The sequence below is a fragment of the Dendropsophus ebraccatus genome, chromosome 4 (genome assembly GCF_027789765.1).
Source record: "Dendropsophus ebraccatus isolate aDenEbr1 chromosome 4, aDenEbr1.pat, whole genome shotgun sequence".
In the NCBI taxonomy this organism is placed as follows: Eukaryota; Metazoa; Chordata; class Amphibia; order Anura; family Hylidae; genus Dendropsophus; species Dendropsophus ebraccatus.
In genome coordinates, this window is record NC_091457.1 from 116479641 (window position 1) to 116502740 (window position 23100).

Here is a 23100-nt window from a genome sequence, read left to right on the forward strand (position 1 = left end):
AAGGGAAACATAAAGAAATATAATGTACCCTATCACAATGATCTATTCTGAAATAAGCTCTTTAAAACATCTTTTATATACCTGAAAGGATTAAAAAAGTTAAAAAATAGCACTTACAAATGAAAATGTTTTGCAGCACTTGAATAAGTTTGTGGCATTGCTAGGCAACTTGCAACATCCCCAGCATGTGACAATGCCAAGTCCCAATAAAGGTAATAAACAATACTCCTCTATAAATTGTATACCTATGTTGGTCACTTGAGAACCATGTCAGAATGGAAATACAGCCAAAACAGTAACCTTTATAGCTACTGAGCCGGATGTATGGACCACACACACAGAGCAACAGCGCTAACACTGCAATAGGTCCTCCTCCTCATATGCTCATATACTCCTTGTTAATTGATGGAGCTAATATAGTGAAACAACTGTTACCGTTGTGATCCTGGATGGCTTTTAATATATTCACCTGTTTCGGATGGCGAGTGCCTTGGATTTCTGTTAATACTTATTTTTTATTTTCAGAAAAGAGGTAACAGAAATCCAGAGCACTCGCCATCCGAATTTTGGACACCAATCCATTTTGGACACTGATGTGGTGGTTGCAGTTAAAGCGTAACTGTCAAATTTTTTTATAATTGCAGAAATCAGTAGTATAAGCGATTTTAAGAAACTCTGTAATAGGTTTCATCAGCCAAAAAAGCCTCCTTCTGTACTCAAGAAGCAATCTCCCAGCCTCCCCCCCTGACTTCTTATCTGTGCATTATCAGGCAAACACGTCTTCATTACAGAGAAGCCAGTGAAGACGGGTTCTGCTCTCTCCATTCTATCCTTATGGAGGGGGAGGGGCTGAGGGAGAAGAGGGAGCAGGAAGAGGTGACATGAAGGTCAGCTGTTTGTAGACTGTCTGGGCACCTAAAACGCTAAACTCAGGTGTCAGAAAGGTCAGTGCTTATCTATGAACTTACTGAGAGAAGATTGCAGGGTGTTGTGCTGTGCAGGACTGCTCCGTGCTCAGTCACTCCTAACAGCCCCTCCCCTCTCCGTAGCCACATAATGGACACAGAAATCCTGCTGCTTCTGATGTGAGGGGGGAGGCTGGGAGATTGCTTTTTCAGTACAGAAGGAAACTCTTTTAGTACATAAAACCTATTACAGAGTTTCTTAAAATCGCTTGTACTGTTGATATTTAATGTTTTCAGAAAAATGACCCTGAAATGACAGTTACGCTTTAAGGTTGGCAATGATAATACACCAAACCTCCATGTGACGCACACACTTAAATTTAACACCAGTCCAAAATGCCGGGAACTAGTTATCTTGGTGGTGTCCTAGGTACGGCCCTGTGCCTGTCAGGTGATTGACAGGCAAGTAGGCCTGTTATGACTCTCTTCCTGAACTGCACGTCTGATTACAGATCATTTTGCAAAGAAATAAAGCCACAGAGCTTTATTCTTTCAAATCTGACACAGTACTCTCTGCTGCCGCCTCTGTCCGAGACAGGAACTGTCCAGAGCAGGAGAGGTTTTCTCCTGCTCTGTACAGTTCCTGCCATGGGCAGAGGTGGCAGCACAGAGCACTGTGTCAGACTGGAAATAATACACCACTCCCTGCAGGACATACAGCAGTTGATATGTACTGGAAGACTTGAGATTTTAAAATAGAAGTAAATGACAAATCTGCATAACTTTTTGACACCAGTTGGCAAATGTTGCCAAAGTACCCCTTAAAGTTTCCTTGGCCCCAAAACATAGTCCATAACAGGACTCCCACACCAAACAGTGTGGCAGAGGTCCAGGTATAACTCCTACCTCTGTAGCTATGCCTCTGCCACTTTATAACAACACATTCCATTTCTTCCTCAAGTATGAGAAAGTTCTTCACATCTACTTTACCACAGCTTCATTTCATTGTTAATTCTCACTGGGCATATTTTAGGAAATTCTAAATTTGGCTGAAATGTGAAATCTTCCATTCCGCTGTAAATATGTATTCAGGAAAAGGCTGTCTAATTTCTTTGTACTTTGTAGATGAAATGACTTTGTAACAGGAGGGTTTCAGCTGGGAATTATGCTGTTATTTTCTTCTCCAGGCAAAGTGATACCTCAAGGGCAGTCTACAGCCGGATAATGTCACAAATTAACTGTTCCTCGGCTGCGACTGCTAACAAGCAATTGTGGGCTGCAACGCTGGGAAAGGATATGAAGCCTTGACAGAATACTAAGCATGGCAGGAAATGTCTCATTGTTCAATTGATACAAGTGTTATCTGCAGACAGTGCAGTTTTTAGGATTTTATGTGATTGGTTGATATGATTATCAACCAATGTGTTGCTATACCAGACACACTGAATGTCTCTGCAAAATCTCACACTGTCAGCACCTAATGGAGAGTATCAGACTCTTTGCCCCACTGACAAGGTGAACGGTTACATTCAGTTGCCAATTCGTTCATACATATCCAGACGGCATAAATGTGTAAAGGTACAATGCAGAAGAAAAGATGCTCCAGACTTGCTATTTTGGGCAAAGTAATTGAAATATAAAGAAGGGCTGATAGGTAGCTGTGGGTACATTAACCATTGCTATCGTCTGAATTCAGTTGGTCTTCTTCAAGCTCCTAGCTTCAAAGTAGAGCTAAAGGGAAGATACTAGTGAGAGACATCCCTGGCTGTGGCCACCGATATAACAACACCTGAGTCACAGGAGTCACCACACTGCAGGCTGCATCTCATGCTACTACTGCCCCATAATGCCAACGCAGGATAGAAGCCTGACGTCTCCCAGCTATATGCGGATGGGTCCTTTAAAACAAACTCCAGTCTAAATTAGAGTTTTCTTCAGATACCTGCAGCTGTGGCACACAGTGGAGACACAATTTAGAGGGGTACCCCCATATCACATTCACTGCTAGACAAAATACTTAAAGGGGTATTCCCCCCCCAAAATTTTTTGCATTAATACGTTGCCCACCCGTAGCTTTCCACTTTTCCAATATAAAGTTATTATGGATTCTGTACAGTTTTGCTGTTATCTAGATGCATCCACCTCCATGGATTGCATAGAATCATCACATCTCAGTCCAACCCGACACGCTCCCTGCTCCTGGCCCACACCCTCCGAGACTACATCACATGTCCTCAGTCTCTTCAATGGGCCGGATTAGCACTTCTAACCCAGTCCACTACAGTGAGTGAGGACACTGACAGCTGCTGATCAGTGTCTCCCGACTCCCTCCCCCCAGGTCACCTTTGTGCCCCCCCACCTCTGAGCTCACCTGTGCCCCCGCAAACAGTCCCAGTGATCGGTGCAGATCTGCACCCCCCCCAGGACTCACCAGCAGCGGAGACACGTAACCTCCCTCCCTGAGACTCAGCAGCAGCCGTGGCGACACCCGTTCCCCCCCAGGACTCACCAGCAGCGGCTCCAGCGGCACCCGCCTCAAGTCCCCTCCCCCCCCCGGACCCAGCGGCGGTGGCACACACCCGAACCCCCCCACCCCACCTTCCAGGACTCAGCAGCACCCGCCTCCACCACCCCCCCCCCCCCCCCCGCGGGAGTCAGCAGCAACGGTGGCGGCACCCGCTCACCACATGATCCCCCCGGGACTCAGCTGGAGTGGTGCTGGCGGAGATGCCAGGGCTGGTAATGGGCGCGGCGGCGGGTTTTTGCTATATCGCTCACTCGGCTCTGCTATATCGCTCACTCTGCTCTGATATATCACAAACTCAACTTTGCTATGTTGCTCACTCAACTCTGCTATGCCGCTCACTCAACTCTGCAATACCTTGTGGATATCAGCTCTTCTTCATCATGGACCAATCACACATAAGCATTGCATGATGGGAGATGTAGTTCTCTGGCTGGCGTCATGTTGTATATAGTTCAGCTTTTTTAAAAACTTGTAACTATGGAACGGAAGCAGCTAGAAAGACAGGAGACGGCTCAAAATTCTCAGGGGGACTTGTGAGTAAGACTAGTTAGGTTTGGGAGCATTTTTAATTTTTTTTAGCTCTTGGGGGGAATACCCCTTTAAGGCTACTGATTCTAAAGCAGGGTTTACACTACGTTTTTGCAATCCGTTTTTTTTGCAAAAAACGGATGAAAAACTGATGAAAAAAATGGATGTAACTGTGTGCATCCATTTTAATCTGTTTTTCCATTGACTTCCCTTTAAAAAAAAACAACAGATCCATTTTTTTTTTTTGACGGACACAAAAGCGTGGCCGACCTCATTTTTGTGTCCATCCAAAAAAAAAAAAAATGTTTTGATCCTTTTTTTAAATAATGGAATTCAATGGAAAAACGGATCAAAATAGACGCACACACATGCATCCGGTTTTTCCTTCCATTTGAAAAAGAAAAAGGAAGGAAAAAACGGATGCATGTGTGTGTGTCCATTTTGATCCGTTTTTCCATTGAATTCCATTATAAAAACGGATTCGCAAAAACATAGTGTGAACCCAGCCTAAGGGTTTCATCTCACTGATTTATAGGGAGTTACTGAACTCTTTCCACTCACACAGGCTTATGACAGTAATGGATCAGTGGGAGGGTGATCTGGGCTCTATAACTGATGCCCATTGGCTGGATATATTTGCTCTAACACCTATGCTGGTGGTATCAGAAACACATTATAATATTCTTAATACATTGGGTATATAGGACAACTCAGATTTCATCCCCTTCATCTGGACTTTACGTGCTCTCGGTGCGGACTAGATGATGCCCATATATTACATCTAATATAGAGTTATGTAGAGATGTAGAGTTATTGGCGGGAAGTACTAGTTTTGATCAGAAGAGTGTATGGGGTCACAATCCCTGCTGAGCCATTGAAAGCTTATTGGGCCTAGTAACCTCTGATGATGAGCCTTCAGGAGTTGAATTAGGAATCTGTAGAATTCTGTACCAGGCCCGTAAACTTATAAACACATATTGGATTCCGTATTACAGTATTACTGACTTGACGGCCAGGATAAATGCTATAAATCAAATGGAAAAGGGGGTGTACAAAAAACAGAAGGCTGTGGCTCAATTTGAGTCTATTTGATACCAGGGCTGTGGAGTCATGGAGTTGTGAAAGTGGAGTCTAGGCTAGTTTTGGTTTTAAAAAATGTTTCAAAATTTTATTATTGAATTTTCATTTGAATTTTATAAATGTTTCTCATTAATATATTTCATGTTCTATCAATCTTAGGACCTTCTCACAATCTCACATTTTTCACATACACTTAGTAAGAAAGGGTGAAGCATTCCCCTCATATATTCAGTAATAAAGAACTGGCACTTTTAGATAGGGATAGTCGGGGGAAAGTTAGCAGTCCCTATTTTGCAATTTGTTTCCTAGCAGGAAGAGTCCATTGTGTGGGAGGAGATCTGTGCTGTTCTTTCCCTGGATACTAGTTGATTGTATATAAGCAGTAGTATAATACGAAGATATCCTGTGTAATACAGAGAAGGAGGAGTGTAGCATAAATAGTGTAGCAGTAAACTCAATGTAGTGTTTTCTCTCTGGGAGAAGATTGTGTGTTTTTCTTCAGTGTGCTATGGCTGCGGCAGGCTGTGTGTGTGTGTGTGTGTGTGCGCGCGCCATGGCTGCAGAAGGCTATGGGTGTGATATGGCTGCAGCATGCTGTGTGCGTGTGTGTGTGCTATGGATGCAGCACGCTGTGTGTGTGTTTTTGTGTGTGCTATGGCTGCAGCAGGCTGTGTGGGTGTGTGTATGAGAGAAAAGGAGGCAGAAATTAAAGGGGTATTCTGGGCAATAGTGAAAAACCCAGAGGGGACAGGGGGTGGTGGGATCTTAATAAAGAAGTCCTATTTACCTGTCTCCATGCCCCCTGCAGTGCAGCATCATGGCGCATGGTCCAACGCTGGGCTCCCAATCCTGTGATGTCACAGCCCCACTCAGAAATGCCTGCTCAGCCAATCAGTGACTGAGGCGGGACACAGCTGCAGTCACTGACTGGCTGAGTGGGTAAATCCTGTGGGTCCGTGATGGTTCAGGAGAGCTGATAAATCAGGGCCTATGTCTGACCTCTATATTACAGATATCTGTCACTATCATTTTTTCTTTGTGTATGGTGAATATTTAGTTTGTAGTGAGGTCTTCAGGACATGGTGAATGGAGACTGTCTTCATCCACTGCACACACACAAAGAGGAGAAATTGCTTTATATATTTACATAAGTTGCCCCAGAATTATGTAGGACATTAGGAAGAACCTGCTGAGCCAGTTCTACTTTACACCAGTGTGATAAATAATTCCCCTTGTGTCTGATTGGCCATTCATGAAGGAGCTGGAGTCAGAGTCGATGCCTGATAAAACTCAGGTGTTGCAGTTGGGACTGCAACTTACCAACTCCACAGTCCTGGTTGTTACCCCAGGACTGCCATCTTGGTTCATACAGTGACCACCTATGGAGGCCTTTCTTTTGTTGGTGGATCATAACAACACTGTAGAGAGGAGAAGAGGTAGACTGGGATAGTCCACTGGAGGAATTCCACTTGATTTACTGGTTGAGCCCCAGCAGATGCTGGTCTCTGGGAGTATTCCCATTCTTCCATGCTCATGTTTTAATGGTGTGTTAAACACATTTATGAGAGATAACAGTAATTTTGCCCTGCCTACCATGATGCATTATGTATGGTTTACTTTTTTCTTTACACTTCCTCCACAAGTATTTTTCACAGTGGTTTATTTTCTGTTTGGGGGTAAGGGAGGTGGGTGGCAGTTTAGTTGGACAGTGGGTGGGTGGGTTTGGTAATACAAAAAAAAAATTATTGCTTGTTTTGAAAAACTGTGCAATACAAAAATATGATAAAAAAAAGAAGCCTGAAGTCGCCATGACCTCAGTGACCATCACTACTGCTTGGATGTCAGGGCAGAAAAAAAACTATCTAGCTCAATCATCATTTACAAAGTGACTGCTTCAGTAACTGCTATAAGGGTAACTCCAAATAGTGGTGCCAGGGGTGAATGTACAGATTGGCAAGTACCAATGGTCTCAACTATTGCAGGCATCGGAAATGATATAACTGGTAACTTACCATCAAACTCTGCAGGGCCAACTCCGACTATTATAATGGACAATGGTAATGATGAAGCCTATAAAAAATGTACAAGGTTTAAGAGAAACTTCAGTTCATAAAACACATACTTTTTAGTCAAATAGTCAAACAGCATCCAAAACCATACCAACAAAGAAGAACAACCCAAAGAAACATGATTCCATTCAGTGCAGTAGGGATACATACTGTTAGGACTAGGGAATTGGATGACACTAGACAGGTGATGCCCTGGCACTGACACCCACCCCACTGTCCCTGCCTTATTGCCTCGACTGCCCTAGGCGGCAGTGGACACCTGGTCGACAGTCCCTAGACTATACAGGTGTGACAGAACATGGACAAGACGCGGTAGTAAGTCTGGGCCGGCAACTAGCAGTCTGCACAGTACAAAACAAAATCCAAGTGGTAGTCAAAAGTAAAGCCAGAAGTCAGGGAACCAGTCAATACAAATCAGGAACAATGCTAGGTCAAGAAACGCTCAGGGAATGAGGCTATATCACAGGCAGGGAGGATGATGAGGGGAATTATGGAGGCTGGAGGCCCGGCCCCAGAGCATGATTGGGGCAGAGACTCCAGCCCCCCAGCCCCTAACCAGAGCTGTCTGCCAGGCCCATAACAATTGGCCAGGCCAGTTATCAGGGACGTTGTTGGAGCTTATAGGGAGTCGGCTGAGCGCTCCTGCAGTGCAGGGAGTTGCGTGCCAGCTGGCCCCTGACACATACCAACATTTTTAGGATGTTTTTTGATGCTAAAAAGTCTGTTTTAAAGGCAAAAATAAAACATTCATGATTTTTTTATGCCATTTGGAATGTTTTTCATGACTTTTTTTGTTTGGGGGCTGTGACGTCATATGCTTGTACAGAGTTTTGTGTTGTCTCAGCATCTCATCATCCGCTGCTGTCTCAGAAGGCTTGAATGGATCTGGTCTCTGAGCTTAAAGTGACACTGTCACCCCCTTAGTGCATTCTGACATCTCTACACAGGTGTAAAGGGTAAATTTAGTGTTTTTCATATCTTATTTCATATCATACGTCATGGTGCTTGTTCAAGTAAAAAGTGTCCTTTTATCAACTGCAGATTGTATTAAGTGGGCGTGGCCTCGCGGCACTAGCGCCACATAACCCCGCCCACAACGGCACGGTTGGCCCCGCCCCCTTGACGCCCATTGGTTGTCCAACGTAAAGGGGGTGGAGTCTAGACCTTTCGGCCAGCCTGTTCCAATGGCCGGCGAGGGGGCGGGGCCAATTGTGCCGTTGTGGGCGGGGTTATGTGGCGCTAGTCCCGCGAGGCCACGCCCACTTAATACAATCTGCAGATGATAAAAGGACACTTTTTACTTGAACAAGCACCATGACATATGATATGAAATAAGGTATGAAAAACACTAAATTTACCCTTTACACCTGTGTAGAGATGTCAAAATGAACAAAGGGGGTGACAGTGTCACTTTAAGCCCTTCCCCTTATGAAGACCTATCATACTCCACGTTAACTGACAACTAGAGATGAGTGAAACTTGAGCATGCTTGAGTCTGATGGCTTGGTATTTAAATACCTGTGACTGAAGAAGTTGTATGCAGCTGAAGGACATGGATTTTTATAAGATGAAATGGAGTAGCGTCAGCTCACCAGGTGCAGTGCATGTGTGCTGCTGGATACCCCAGGGTATTGGAGCGCGTTGAGCAGATGCCGTCTCCCGTTAGAAAAGAAAGTAGTGTCTCCCAGCTCCGTAAAACCTTGTAACTTTATTTAAATATGCATCTTAAAAGAATAAACAAACTGATAAAAACATCAGCACAGACACGTTGCGAGGTTCATCCTCTTAATCATGGCTAGTGATTCAACATACTGATCCAGGTATGTATGGGTAAGATGCATGTCTCAAAACCTCGGACCGCCCCTCAGGCGTCACCTGTCCAGGTTGGAGACCACATGACTTACTTACAATAGTATTAGGGAAAACAAGAAATGGATACTACAGGAATAGAATAAACAATACATATAGTTTTTTCAATAAATATAATACAAATCCATCTTCAAATTCATTCCTTTTGGATGACGAGTATCTTAATAAAGTATCCAGTATGCCTCTCTTTTTCTCAATATCTGCACCCAATCTCTTACTCGCTGAGGTTTATTAACCCTTTCCAGAGCGCAGATAGAGAGGCTCCCTATATCCCCTCCATGACACTCAATAAAGTGTCTGGAGAGTCCTGAGACTGCTTTCCGCATGCTAGACACACTGTGTGTACGGATGTCAGTCAGATGTTCACTGATGCGAGTTTTGAGCATTCTTTTCGTAGAGCCTACATATTGGGATTTGCACAAAGTGCATTCTGCTACATGGATAGTATAAGTAGTTGTGCAGTTTATAAAAGATTTAATACCAGAAGTACGTCCTGTGCTTTGTGATGTAACTGAATTTTGTTTTTTAGCGAATTTGCATATAGGGCATCTTTGTCCCCCACATTTATGGAACCCTGTGGTCGTTAGCCAGTTCTTTCTATTAGGAGTATTAGTGGAATGAGGCAGCTTGGAGATAACATATTGCCTAGTGTTTTACCCCTCCTCGCTACACATCTAACTCCTGAGGATAGTATTTTTTCACATTTCTGATCCTGAAGTAACATAGGGATATACTTAGTTATGATGTTACTAATTTCTTTAAACTGGGGACTATAAACTGTTGCAAATGTAAGTTGGTTATCCTTCTGTTTATTTTTATTATTTTTTGCTCCCTTATTTAATGTACTATCATTAGCCCTACGTGTCCCTCTATCTTCTAGGTGGTATAATCTGTCATGTGACTCAGCTATTCCTCTTGCTCTTTCTGTAATGGGGGTGCTGTAACCTCTGGCTTTTAACCTGACTGTGAGTTCCTTGGCCGCTTCCTCATATTGGGCATCTTCGGAACAATTTCTGCGAGTTCGAATGAACTCACCCACTGGCAGGTTTCTCGTTACATGAGTGGGGTGACTACTACTTGCCTCTAACACCCCATTTTCTGAGGTGGGTTTTCTGTACAAGCAACTAGTAATGCGACCGTTGTTTAGAGACAATATTAAATCCCAAAACGCAATGGATTGCTCGTCATACTGATGTGCGAATTTTAGATTCAGAGTGTTCCCATTAATATATTTCACAAAATCCTCTGCATGTTTCTCGCCTCCACGCCACACTAGGAGTAGGTCATCTATATACCTGCCGTACCAGAGGGCTATTGATAGTACATTAAATAAGGGAGTAAAAAAAATTAAATAAAATAAACAGAAGGATAACCAACTTACATTTGCAACAGTTTATAGTCCCCAGTTTAAAGAAATTAGTAACATCATAACTAAGTATATCCCTATGTTACTTCAGGATCAGAAATGTGAAAAAATACTATCCTCAGGAGTTAGATGTGTAGCGAGGAGGGGTAAAACACTAGGCAATATGTTATCTCCAAGCTGCCTCATTCCACTAATACTCCTAATAGAAAGAACTGGCTAACGACCACAGGGTTCCATAAATGTGGGGGACAAAGATGCCCTATATGCAAATTCGCAAGAAAAAAAAATTCAGTAACATCACAAAGCACAGGACGTACTTTTGGTATTAAATCTTTTATAAACTGCACAACTACTTATACTATCCATGTAGCAGAATGCACTTTATGCAAATCCCAATATGTAGGCTCTACGAAAAGAATGCTCAAAACTCGCATGAGTGAACATCTGACTGACATCCGTACACACAGTGTGTCTAGCATGCGGAAAGCAGTCTCAGGGCTCTCCAGACACTTTATTGAGTGTCATGGTGGGGGATATAGGGTGCCTCTCTATCTGCGCTCTGGAAAGGGTTAATAAACCTCAGCGAGGAGGAAATTGGGTGCACATATTGAGAAAAAGAGAGGCATACTGGATACTTTATTTAGAAACTTGTCATCCAAAAGGAATGAACTTGAAGACGGATTTGTATTATATTTATTGAAAAAACTATATGTATTGTTTATTCTATTCCTGTAGTATCCATTTCTTGTTTTCCCTAATACTATTGTAAGTAAGTCATGTGGTCTCCAACCTGGACAGGTGACGCCTGAGGGGCGGTCCGAGGTTTTGAGACATGCATCTTACCCATACATACCTGGATCAGTATGTTGAATCACTAGCCATGATTAAGAGGATGAACCTCGCAACGTGTCTGTGCTGATGTTTTTATCAGTTTGTTTATTATTTTAAGATGCATATTTAAATAAAGTTACAAGATTTTGAGGAGCTTGGAGACACTACTTTCTTTGGAATGGATTGCTATAGGCTGTATCCATGTTTTCCAGGACTCCCTAGGGCTGAATCCAACTTTTTTAGTCACTGCTGACAACAAACTAGTTTTCACAGTCCTTTGTGTCAAACATAATGTTCTTGCTTTCCTACATTTGTTTGTTGTCTGAACCATAGATCTACGTAGGTCTGCATAGAAACTGCACATCCAATATGATAAAGGAAACTTTTAATCAAAGCTACTTTATTTTAGATGCATTCAAGCAGTAAAAAAATTGGTTATAAAGAGTTTCTATTTTTGCAGTATAAAGTTCTCTTTAATAAAAAGTGGCAATTTTCAGCTAATAAGTAAAAAAAGGATAAAGCTAAAGCTCCCGGCCATAATTAGAAAAACCTCAAGTTCTTATGGTCCACTGAGGAGAATAAGGAGGCCTTTTATGATAGATCCCCTTGATGCCGCGCTGTGTGGAAGGGAAAGACTGCGAGTACAGTCAGTAAGCTTCTCACTTCTGGTAAAATCTTCTTTGTAGGCTTCGCTCAGGAACACAGAGCCTCTCTCTTCTACAAAGCCTTCCCTCTCTCACTCTACAGGATTATTATTAACCTTCCTCCATTTTAATTGGAATTAATGTCAACTCTTCATTAAGCCAGATTTTCATCAGCAGCCAGTAAGGTTTTTTTTTTTCCATTTCCTAGCCTACTGGGAGGCTTGTATTGTGCGTGCTGGTTTTCAGATCCTAATTGCCATTCTCCGCTCTCTCCTACATGGTCCAGAGGAAATAAGGCATTATTCTGCATCTGCTCTAATTTCTCCCCAATGAATGTTACCTGCTGACCCCCGTCCTCTGTCGAAGGTCTTCGCTACCGTGTTCTGGGCCTTTTATTCCTTATTGGAGCATTTCCCTGTATTTAAGCCATTCCAGCCACTTGACAACATAATCCCAAAAGGTCGACCATGTAAATGCTTAAACATTTAATAGGATATTTATGTGCAATTATGTGAAAATTATATTAGGAAACGGTTTGAGTTTTCCCTAGAAACAATACTGCCTGTTTGTTGGATGTGCCTGCCATTCCAGCACTGGGCTTATACATTTGGTTGGTTATGAAGAGGTGGGAGACAGATGGAAGGGGGTATGACTACAGGACTGGACTGTATGCAGGGTTTATGGTCTGTGTATTGGCTGATAGTTGGCCGAATCGGCTCTGTGTAACAGAGACAATGATCAGCCAATGACAACGATCATCGGCTGATCATTGGTTTAGGTTTGGACCTAAAATTTTCGGTTGCTGACCTTGCATCGCTGCGTTTAATAGTGATGCACGGCTGACAATTGCCCTAACACCTGACACCTTACCTCTCCCCGCTCCCGTTCTTCTCTCCTGTGCTTCACAGCTTCCAGGTCCTGTCGGCTGCAGCGTCTGACCGGTCCCGGCCTGTGATTGGCTGAGCGGCCTGTCAGCTGACATGTCGCTCAGACACTGCAGCTGCTGGGACCGGGAAGCTGGGGAGCACAGGAGAGAAGACAGAGAGCGGGAAGAGGTAAAGTGTCAGGTGTTTTCTGCAAGGCCTGCATGGACATTGCTAACAATGTCCATACAGCCCTTACTGCCCGATTATCGGGCCGTCTAATAGGTCCAGTAAACAGATTGGCGCTCATTTTCTAAAATGATCGGGCCGTAGTTGGCCCATGTAATAGGATCTTTAATATAAAAGGATATTTTTCCACACTGCACATCATTTTATTGTATTTATTTTTATTGTAAATGCATTGAAGCAATACATATTTTGGTTGTTAATAGTGGACATATCCTTTAAGGGAATAACTAAAAGGGAAAAAGCCTTGGCAACTGCAATGGGGCCGAACAGTTAAAGAGGACCTGTGTTTCTTAGACCAAGGGCATTATGTATGTATGTAATGCAGTAGTAAGGGGAGACAATGATGTCAGTCATAATGAAAGGGTCTTAGGGAACACTTCAGTCAGTCATAATAAAAAGGTCTAAAGGAACACTTCAGGCTAAACTGAAATGACTTGTTATGCCTAATGCAGGGCCCAAGGGGGCCAAACATGACATATAGAGTCAAAACACTGAAGAAGGAATCCTTAGGTCATGCTTCACCCCCTTAGACCATACGCTGAGCATAACACAGTGTATCAATGTAGTTCTGCAAGAATATGTGAAATTGTACTCACATTGACAATTGCCTCTTTGGTCTGCGCCATATCAGAGATGACTCCATCAGTGATGATCAGGAGGACGTAGTACTGAGAGCCATCCGTCACTTGACCTGCAGCACTTTGTAGGAACAAAGTAAAAGGATAAATCGGTTTACCTTGCCTGTTGTATTTCATACATGTGGTCACTATAAACACATAGATTTCCAAAAGTATCAAAAACCATCAAACATAGTGCGCATAACCCAAGATGAATTACATCAAAGCTGCTTGGAGGTCACTTTAAAATTACATTACTACATTTAGAAAACATTCTGACATGTTTGATACCCTGTGCTGAGACCCACACTGACCGCTAGACATAGCTGGGAGAAGCATTACGGCTGTGTGCTGTGCTTTCATTGTCGTTTCATAGACAGGCAATGAAATCATGCTCCTGCAATGATACTGAGCAACAAGTTGGGGAGTAAAGCACACAGTTACCTGCAGTAACCAATAGGGGGAGCCTAAGAGCTTACTGCATACAGTTTTATTACTGAACCCAATGTATAAACAGTATGCAGTAAAAAGGTGAGAAACCTGGGCCCTCAATACCCTAAAAACCTCTGAGTAAGCAAATAATATTTATTCACTTACCTGGCAACCTGATTAATAACTGGTGCAAAATTGGTTGGTCCATAAAGCTGGACTGTCCGGAGGCTTTTGAAGTACGCCTCCAGCACGCCCTGAATTCCTACACAGTTTGGATTTTCCTTGTCACCATTCTAAAAGCAAAGTGGGTGGAGTAAAAAGACATGTAATTAAATTTAATAAGAAAGATACTCCCCTGCCTGAGGCTTGCACATAGTTTGCATAGCCATAAAAAGCCATAGATCTTGGTGTCAGGGGAGACAATAAAATGAACAAAGCTATGTCCGGAATTATGCTTTAATGCCAAATCTTGCCATGTGCTTAAAGCCCTTTTACATGAGCTGATTATTGGCTGGCAGGAACGCTTGTTGCCCGTGAAAAGGGGCCAGTGATAGGCTGACCAATGAGAAAACACTTAGCCCTTAGCTAATAACTGCTGACAGGTCAGCTTTAACAAAGTATGTCCTGATTACCCAGTATAAATAAAGTTAGAATGTACTACCTATAATTGATATCCGATCAGTGTCAGTGAGAGACTGACACTCACCGGATACCAGTTAAAGGTGTTACATTCTGACTGTTTAAGGCCATGTTCCCACTGCATAAGACACCGTACTGCAGTATTGGCTGGATGATCTTTATTTGTGCTGAATTGGAATGCCGGAGCCGCACTCTCCATTGTGTGGACATGTTCTCTGCAGCCACTATTTAATGAACAGCGGCCGCAGAAAATGGACATGTCAGTTTTTTGTGGCGCCGCTAGCGTTCCCGACCAGAGTGTTTACTATGTTTATACACTCCAGCTAGGATTCCCTCTAATTGCACTGCACATAGGTTGTGTATTAATCACAGCCGTTTTTACTCAAGTGTGGAAAGTATATGCGCTGAATACTATATATTTATTTATACTAGATACATTAATAAGAGTAATAGGTCTCCTAATGGATTTCAGCAGCAATCAGTGTACCGCTGGTGAGGCAGACCGGGCAGTCTTTAACAGCAGGTCTTCCTTATAATACATCTCCTGATTACCGCTCACTGTTAATATTCTTTTCTTTAGAAATATAGAGGTTACTTTTTTCAAAAGGCCTAAAAAAGTCAGAAAATGTCAGAGCTATTGATGTTATGGGCTTTGCAAACACAATTACAAGCTATAGTAAATGTGATTTCTGGGATCTACAAAGGTTTTTATTTTGCTTCTGCCACAAAGATCAATCACCTGCAAAAGTTAAACATTTTTTTTTTCTTTTTGGACGTCCAAGGATATAATATTTTAATTATTATTTAAATTATTTGTATACTATACATATTACATTTATAAGATGTTTTTATAAAATAAACATGAAAATATATATAATTGATCTCAGTTTTATATATATTTATTTCTTATAAGAATTATGTAAAAACCCAAATCAAACCAAACAAAATGCTGTAAACTTTGTGTATGTGTGACACTGAATTATAGAAAATATGTCACAAGACATTTACAAACCAGTGGGAACTCATGGGAAATATTGCCATCTGGTGGGATCTTGGCACCGAAACCATAAGCAGGGAATAGTTTGTCACTGTCATAGTCCTGGATAATTTCTCCAACCGCCTTTAATGCCATGCCGTATGCATTCAGCTGGTAGGGATTCATGTAGTGGAGGGAGGTGGGCTGTGAGGGGTTACCTGGGGAGGCAAGGAAACAACATGATGAGGTGATATGGGTGTTTTTCCCCCCCAGTGGTTGTTACCCAGCTTTCCCAGAATCCTAATGACAAATTAAGTTAGTTAGTTATACATTCATATAAGAATGTTTTACATTATGCCCAAGAAGATTTTCCATTTAGGACTATGATACAGCCAAGCTTCACTTCTTATTTCGGTCATGTTGGATCCAACACAAAAAAGTCAACTTTATTGGTAGTTTCCTAAATGTAAAAGATGGAGCCTCATACTAAAAAACAATGACACCCCTATTACTTTTGCATACAAGGATGGAAAGGCATGCATTTGCAAAAAAAACAGGCCTCCTGAAATTATTTTTGGAGGGGATTCCTCATATAGTACCTAAAAACATATTTAACCCAGATTTTCCTGACGCATCAGTCAGTGATATAAGTGACACAGTGTTAGATTCTCATTGTCCTTATGTTCTTTTCAAGCACCTGCTGTGATGGATTTTGCTCTCGGCCAAAAATAGCATCTAGTTTCCAGGCCTGAGGATGGTGTTTAATGCACCTTTCATTGCAGGTTTTTCCTCTGTAGCTTCTACAAATAGACCCGTTTTGCTCTTCTGCTGAAGGACTGGGAGTCGGTTCAGCAGCCTCATTAAGTGGGGAGGTGAATTGACACCATCCGCAAAAGCCAGTCACAGAACTGGCCCCCGCCAGCCAACCTGAGTGGCGGTGTTAACTCACCCATACCTCCCCCCCTCAGACACTTGTTATTTCTGTAGCAGTGAGAGTCCCACAATTAATTGGAATAATGGAAGAAATTTGAGGGAGGGAAAAAAATAGTGTTCTCTACTCACCGTTCGAAGCTGTAAAATCGATGGCTACTGTGAAGTTTAATTGCGTCCTAGAAAAAAAAAAAAGTAGAAAAAGTAATTGCAGATATTTCAACTGACTCATACGCTATGTGTGATGTGATGGCTGGAAAATTTCCCAGGTTTTCTCTGCTACATATTGAACACGTTTCCAGTGATAGACACAGGTGCAATGCTTACATACTGTAGAAGTGATATAGTGAAGAGTGTCCCATATTTATTGTACTGGCACCAACATATTCCGCAGCACTATACATAGATTGTGTCTACTTACAGCAGTCCCTCCTGTGGAACTCACACACGCTAAGGTCTGTTGATCGCAAGAATGCAAGAAGAATTTGGGAGAAAAACTTCCAAAGATAAGGAGCAGGTACAAGGGACATGCAGACGTTGCCCCTGGATAAGACTCAAACCTAGAATCCCAAAACTGTAGTTCTAACCACTGGGCCACCATGCTGCACATAGGACTGGAGACCTTAAAGTGTCACTGTTGTTACCATAAACTTTTGACATGCCATAGAGAAATGTCAAAAGGTTTGATCGGTCTGGGTCTGAGTGTTCAGGACCATAACAATTAGGAGAACGAGTTGGAGAAGACCACAGCTGCAGTACGTCCTCTCCCCTCTCTAATGGTGTGTTTACACAGAGAGATTTATCTGACAGATTTCTGAAGCCAAAACCAGGAACAGACTATAAACAGAGAACAAATCATAAAGAAAAGACTGGGATTTCTTCTCTTCTCAAATCCATTCCTGGCTTCAGCCTCCAAAAACTGTCATATAAATCTGTCTGTGTAAACGCACCATAAGTTGGAGAAAAGAGTCAGGCTCCATAGAGCTCCAATATATGTCTGACTCATTTTTCAATCCACAAAGAACAGTATGTATACAGAATAATCCAAAAACGAAGAAAATAGGAGAGAGCACTCACCATTCAAAGTGATCTTCTTTATTTTAGTACTTTGTAAAAAACACAGGACATTCAGGGTTTCTGCGCAGGATGCCAGTACTTCAGATGTTCATCTAAAGTGATGGCGTCCTATGGATCAGCCTTGAATGTCCTGTGCTTTTTACAAAGCACTAAAATAAAGAAGATCACTTTGTATGGTGAGTGCCCTCTCCTATTTTCTTCATTTTTGGATTATTCTGACTAATTTGTAACTGCAGCATGGTTCTCTCCCCGCTCATTCTCCAGATTGGTACACTGAGTATTCAGACCCAGATCAATGAAACTTTTGACGTGTCTCTAAGATATATCAAAAGTTTTTTGTAACGATGGTGACAATTTAAAGTGAATGTAATTGCATGTCTATTTACATGCAGCAATTTCTGTTGATTTATTTTCTAATATGTCTGTATAGTAAAGGGAGATCTGTTCATAAAGTTAAAGTGTGGCTGTCATTTGCTGTGACTGTTATCAGTAAACGTTACGAACTACATTGGGGGATACAGCCCAGGGGAGTGCACGGCAGCACGTGTCTGTCCCTGGCTGTCAATTAAATCAGACTTGTTCACATCATAATAGTCTATAGAGTAAATGTATAGGATGTTCTGTAGGCCAGGGAGTGGAGTACACTGCTGCTCACTTCCCCTGGCTGTATCTTGGGATTGCAGTGGGTCGCAGGAGTGAGACTGAGTGCTGTCAGTAACATTAAATGGATCCAAGGACACTTTTGCTTTTTTGTCACAGCAGATGGCATATAGAAGCTCAAGGATGGCCTACACTGAGATGGTTTTGGGGCCCATTGAAGGTATGGTGACCTCTTCTGGAAAACAAGTTTAAGGATAGCTTGTTGTTTCCTGCTAAGTTAGGATGATCACAACCTACAACCAAAAAAATGCTGGACAATATTCTACATTTATCAAAGAATGCTTTATTGTTACATACAAAAATTTTTGTTTAAAAACACACATTAAAAAGGGAGCAGAAAATCATACATCAGATGGTATACAAGGCAGAAAAAATGAATAAATAGTATTTATTCATTTTTTCTGCCTTGTATACCATCTGATGTATGTGTTGTATGATTTTCTGCTCCCTTTTTAATGTGTGTTTTTAAACAAATTTTTTTGTATGTAACAATAAAGCATTCTTTGATAAATGTAGAATATTGTCCAGCATTTTTTTGGTTGTAGGTGGGTATTGCTTGGATGCGTAAGGACATTGATTATTAGTAGTCCTATTTTAGGTCAATTAAGTTAGGATGATAAAATAGCTGTAAGCTTACAGGCAGTACCTTGGTAGATTTGCCATCCTTATTCATCATGGTGCAACCTGGAGTTCAGGTTTCGTATTGTTTGCATGGCAGAAGTTCGACAAATGACAGTTTACCCCAAAAATAAGGAAAAATATTAGGATCATACTCACCCTCCTTTGATGTAATCCACAAACGTATATTCAGATTCAGCTTTGAAAGACAGAAGTGTCACCTGTGGAACATGAGAGAATCTTTACCATCATCCAACCACCCAACCATCAGTTTACAGTACCAGGGACATGATAATAGGGTCCTACCACAACATGGCCTATAAGCTCCAAGGTTAGATGCTCAGTCCTTCCTTTTTACTTTATCGCTTGATGTTTACCATTCAGGTATAGCACCACATCCCCTACACATCAATCCCAGGCAATTATAAACAACTGCTGGGATGTATCATGTGTGCTGATGTCACCCGAGTGGATGGTATTGGCCGACTCTAGCACCAGGCATAGGTAAGGTTATTAACTCTATATTAACTGCATTGTGTTTGGAGCCATTCCATATCTCATCATTGATTTAAGGGCCTTTTACATGGGGTGATTATCGGTTGGACAGGTTGATTATTGCCCTATGTAAAAGACTTTGTGATCATCTACCGCTCATTTGTTTGCTGATCACTAGAATTGTGTGGCCCTAAAGATCATCATTGTTCGGCCAAACATCTCCCTGTGTAAATCATCCGACATCAGTATAAAGTGTATAGGGACTTTGGACTGCTGCTCAGTGCCTCCACCTTCCTTAGCACTGCTTGACTACATCTGCTGCTGTGTATAAGCACAGTGCATGCAAGTCAGTGCATGGACTAAGTAACTAAAGCATCAATGGGAAGGAAATGATCAGGTAACTGTCACAAATTCACTATGGGTAAATGGGCCTCGGTAAGTGCATGAGAATCCCAGATATCTGCTTTAAAGAGTTCTCTAACACTCTGAGGATAGCTTCACACAACATTGTGTTTTTTTTTGTTTTTTTTAGAATAGAACGGACGCTGATTACAATTGAATCAGTGTCCGTGTTTTTCTGCAATAGTGGCTTTGCATTGAATTCAATGCAATGCCACCTGCTGTGTCCCGACTTTGTTATTTTAACGTCTGTTTAAATAATGAACATGCCTATTATTTGTGGACGCTGTTCACCTAATAACATCTGGGAACAATAGCTGTTCACACAATGTAAAGTACAGCTGGCTATCGTACTTTACATTGTAGTCAATGGTTAATTGAATTGCGGGCACACCCAACTCACTCAACTCAAACCATAAACAGGGAACGGGTCATAAAGGAAAGAATGAGATTTCTCCTCTTTTAAAAACCACTCCTGGTTTTGGCTTCCAAAATCTGTCAGATAAATCTGCCTGTGTAAACCCTCCATAAGAGTGAAGGCCTCTACTTAGGAAAGACCACCAATACGATTGCTGAAGGTCTGATTCCCAGCACTGTCATCAATCAGCTAAATAAATGGACTGCCACCTTCATTACTTACCCAGGCACAGCATTGTTTGTGTGGCTGTGCCTGGTACTATAGCCGAAGTGAGTTGCAGTATTAGACACAGCCACAACCACAACCACATATATAGCGCTGTGTCTGGGTAAAGAATTAAAGGGATGCTTCATTCAGACCAGTTGCTAAAGGTCTAGTGCAGGTGTGGTTAGATTAACCTGCACTTTGTATATCTGGGAGGCAGCGTGCTCCCCCTCCCACCACCCCGCAGCAGCCGCAGACAAGTTTTCTGTAAGCTCCCAGCATGGAAGATACATTGTAATGTCCTTTGTAAAGTAATGATTTCCTTATAGACATAGGGCCTTTGAAAGTTTTCTCACCGTTCCGGAGTTGATGTATTTCTTCTTTTTGCACTTCTTTTTCGGATTTAATACCTACAGAGAGAGGAATGACACATCAAGGATGCCCCTCCTGTTACTGTCAACATAGACACATTCATCTTCATTAGCTCAGATACTTGAACATTCATCACGGAGAAAGAGCTCCATCCTGTTAGACCTCTGGACCCGCAGTCACAATTAAAGTGACACATGTAGAACATCAGGGTGAATACAGAGAATAATGGCTGCGGTGAGACGTGCCGGATGAGATATCCACAGCTAATTCTGTTTATTGCCTAAAAGCGTCGGCCACATACTGAGCCATACAATACCAGTTCTCGCTATCACTGTAAATGTTACATTAAATGGACCACAGCGCGTCATGTTTCCAATTTCTTTTACATCAATAGGGACTTTGGGCTAGCACTATGTAACAGCACTTGTATAGTTGTCTGCAAGTCTCAGCACTAACACAACTCAAGATGAAGTCAATGGTTCTCTATCTGAAGAATTCATTTTTTTCACCATAAACTGATATCAGGGGCATAGCTAGGATTCATGGGGCCCCAAAGCAAAAATTCCTGTATTCCTGTATGGGGATGATATCCCCAGAAATTAATTTTTTGGAAGCTAATACCACTATATCATACTATGTTAGTACAATATGAACAATATTAGCAGCAATATTGGCTAGTGACCAAGCTATATTTAGACATTAATTAGGTTCCAATCAGATGATGTGACGGCTGAGGGACATCACTGGCCGCAGAGGGCAAGCTGCCATCTAATCAGGGGGCAATGTGATAAACATGTCCAGTCTCCCGGCAGCACAAGTTGTAGAACAGCTGACAGGGCGAGATCCCTTTAATTAGTCTGGTATTATTATTGTATGGTTTTATAATACTTGAATTCTCCATGCGAATCCTATTCTTGTATCAGGGGCTCGTAGTAAATTGGACTGCGAGGATGAGACGGGGATAATGCGTTTAGCTTTACTGCACAAACTCCTGTACTAACTGGAAATAATGAGATACCGAGCTGATTAATCCTTTCGTCTTTCACTTTGCTCAGATTAAACATTCAGATAATACTTTCATCAGTATCCAGACGGCGTCCCTAGTGTCAATAACACGATCAATGTCATCAAGTCTCACTTGTATCCAATAGAAAGTTATGGATTGCATAGGAAATGTAAAATTATGTAAATAGCAACAGCATTCATGCTCTAAGTACAGGCAGAATACTGCCAGCAGGGGGCGCAATTACACATTAAAGGGCAATACTTCATCTAGCGTTGTCGTATTTATTTATTTATTTATTTTTTCCAGAAATCAATAGTACAGATGATTTTAAGAAACTTTGTAATTGGGTTTATTAGGCAACTATGCCATTATCTGCATTCAAAAAGTCTTTCCCCAGGTCCCTCCCTCCCTCTTCTTTTCCATTCACTGCAAATTATCAGGAAATCTCGATTCTTTTACATCAGTCAAGCCCTGTGTAACCTATGGAGAGAGGAGGGGGGAGGAGGGAGATTAGTCACCAACAGAGAGCAGAGAACAAAAGATTACACAGCGGGACCTGTGTAAAAGCCGGTATTCAGAGGCCAGAGAGGTCAGTGCTGACTTCAGAGGATATAGCACGGTGATGTGGCTGTAAATTAACTCTTTGTTGCCCTGTTTTGGTGCCTCCTCTCCCTCCCTCCATCCTCCCCTTTCCATAGACAACCATAAAGACAGAGGGGAGAGCTTCAAACTGCTTTTTCATTATAAAAATGCATTTTTGGCTTATAAACCCAATTACAAAGTTACTTAAAATAACCTGTACTATTGATTTCTGCAAAAAAATGTAAACAACAGTGACACTTTAATTATTATGAACGTGTAATTTAAAGGGGTTATTCAGCACTACAAAAACATGGCCACTTTCCCCCTACTGTTGTCTCCAGATTGGGTGGGGTTTTGAAACTCAGTTTCATTGAAGTAAATGGAGCTTAATTGCAAACCGCACCTAAACTGGAGACAACAGTAGGGGGAAAAGTGGCCATGTTTTTGTAGCGCTGGATAACCCTTTTAACATTATGTTTTTTTCTGTCGCATTATCTGTCATTCATTCGTGTATACGTATAGCTACTTGATATACGTGTAGCTACTGGTAAGAAAAAATGGCGCTACTTTTCATCTACCATATTTTACAAACACAGCAGAAGATATTTTTTTTTCTGGGAATGTTTCTTTAACTCCACAGAACTACTATTTAAACCATAGCTGTCTCTTTATGTAAGTTTTCATTATGAGCTATCCTGTGTGTGTACATGGGGAGTAGCACCATTTCTGGCCATTATATAATTT

General features: G+C 41.9%; 1 protein-coding gene across 4 annotated transcripts in view; it reads right to left on the minus strand.

The window, feature by feature from the left end:
* The window catches only part of CPNE9 (copine family member 9), a 202229-nt gene that overhangs the window by 5885 nt on the left and 173244 nt on the right, over positions 1-23100 (minus strand). For all 4 annotated transcript variants that reach the window (XM_069968753.1, XM_069968754.1, XM_069968755.1 and 1 more), the window contains 7 exons: positions 20753-20806; positions 19040-19101; positions 16658-16704; positions 15632-15813; positions 14146-14273; positions 13528-13630; positions 7053-7110 (listed from right to left, as the gene is read on the minus strand). In XM_069968753.1, coding sequence (XP_069824854.1) covers positions 7053-7110; positions 13528-13630; positions 14146-14273; positions 15632-15813; positions 16658-16704; positions 19040-19101; positions 20753-20806 — 634 coding nt within the window. The remainder of the gene's footprint in view (positions 1-7052; positions 7111-13527; positions 13631-14145; positions 14274-15631; positions 15814-16657; positions 16705-19039; positions 19102-20752; positions 20807-23100) is intronic.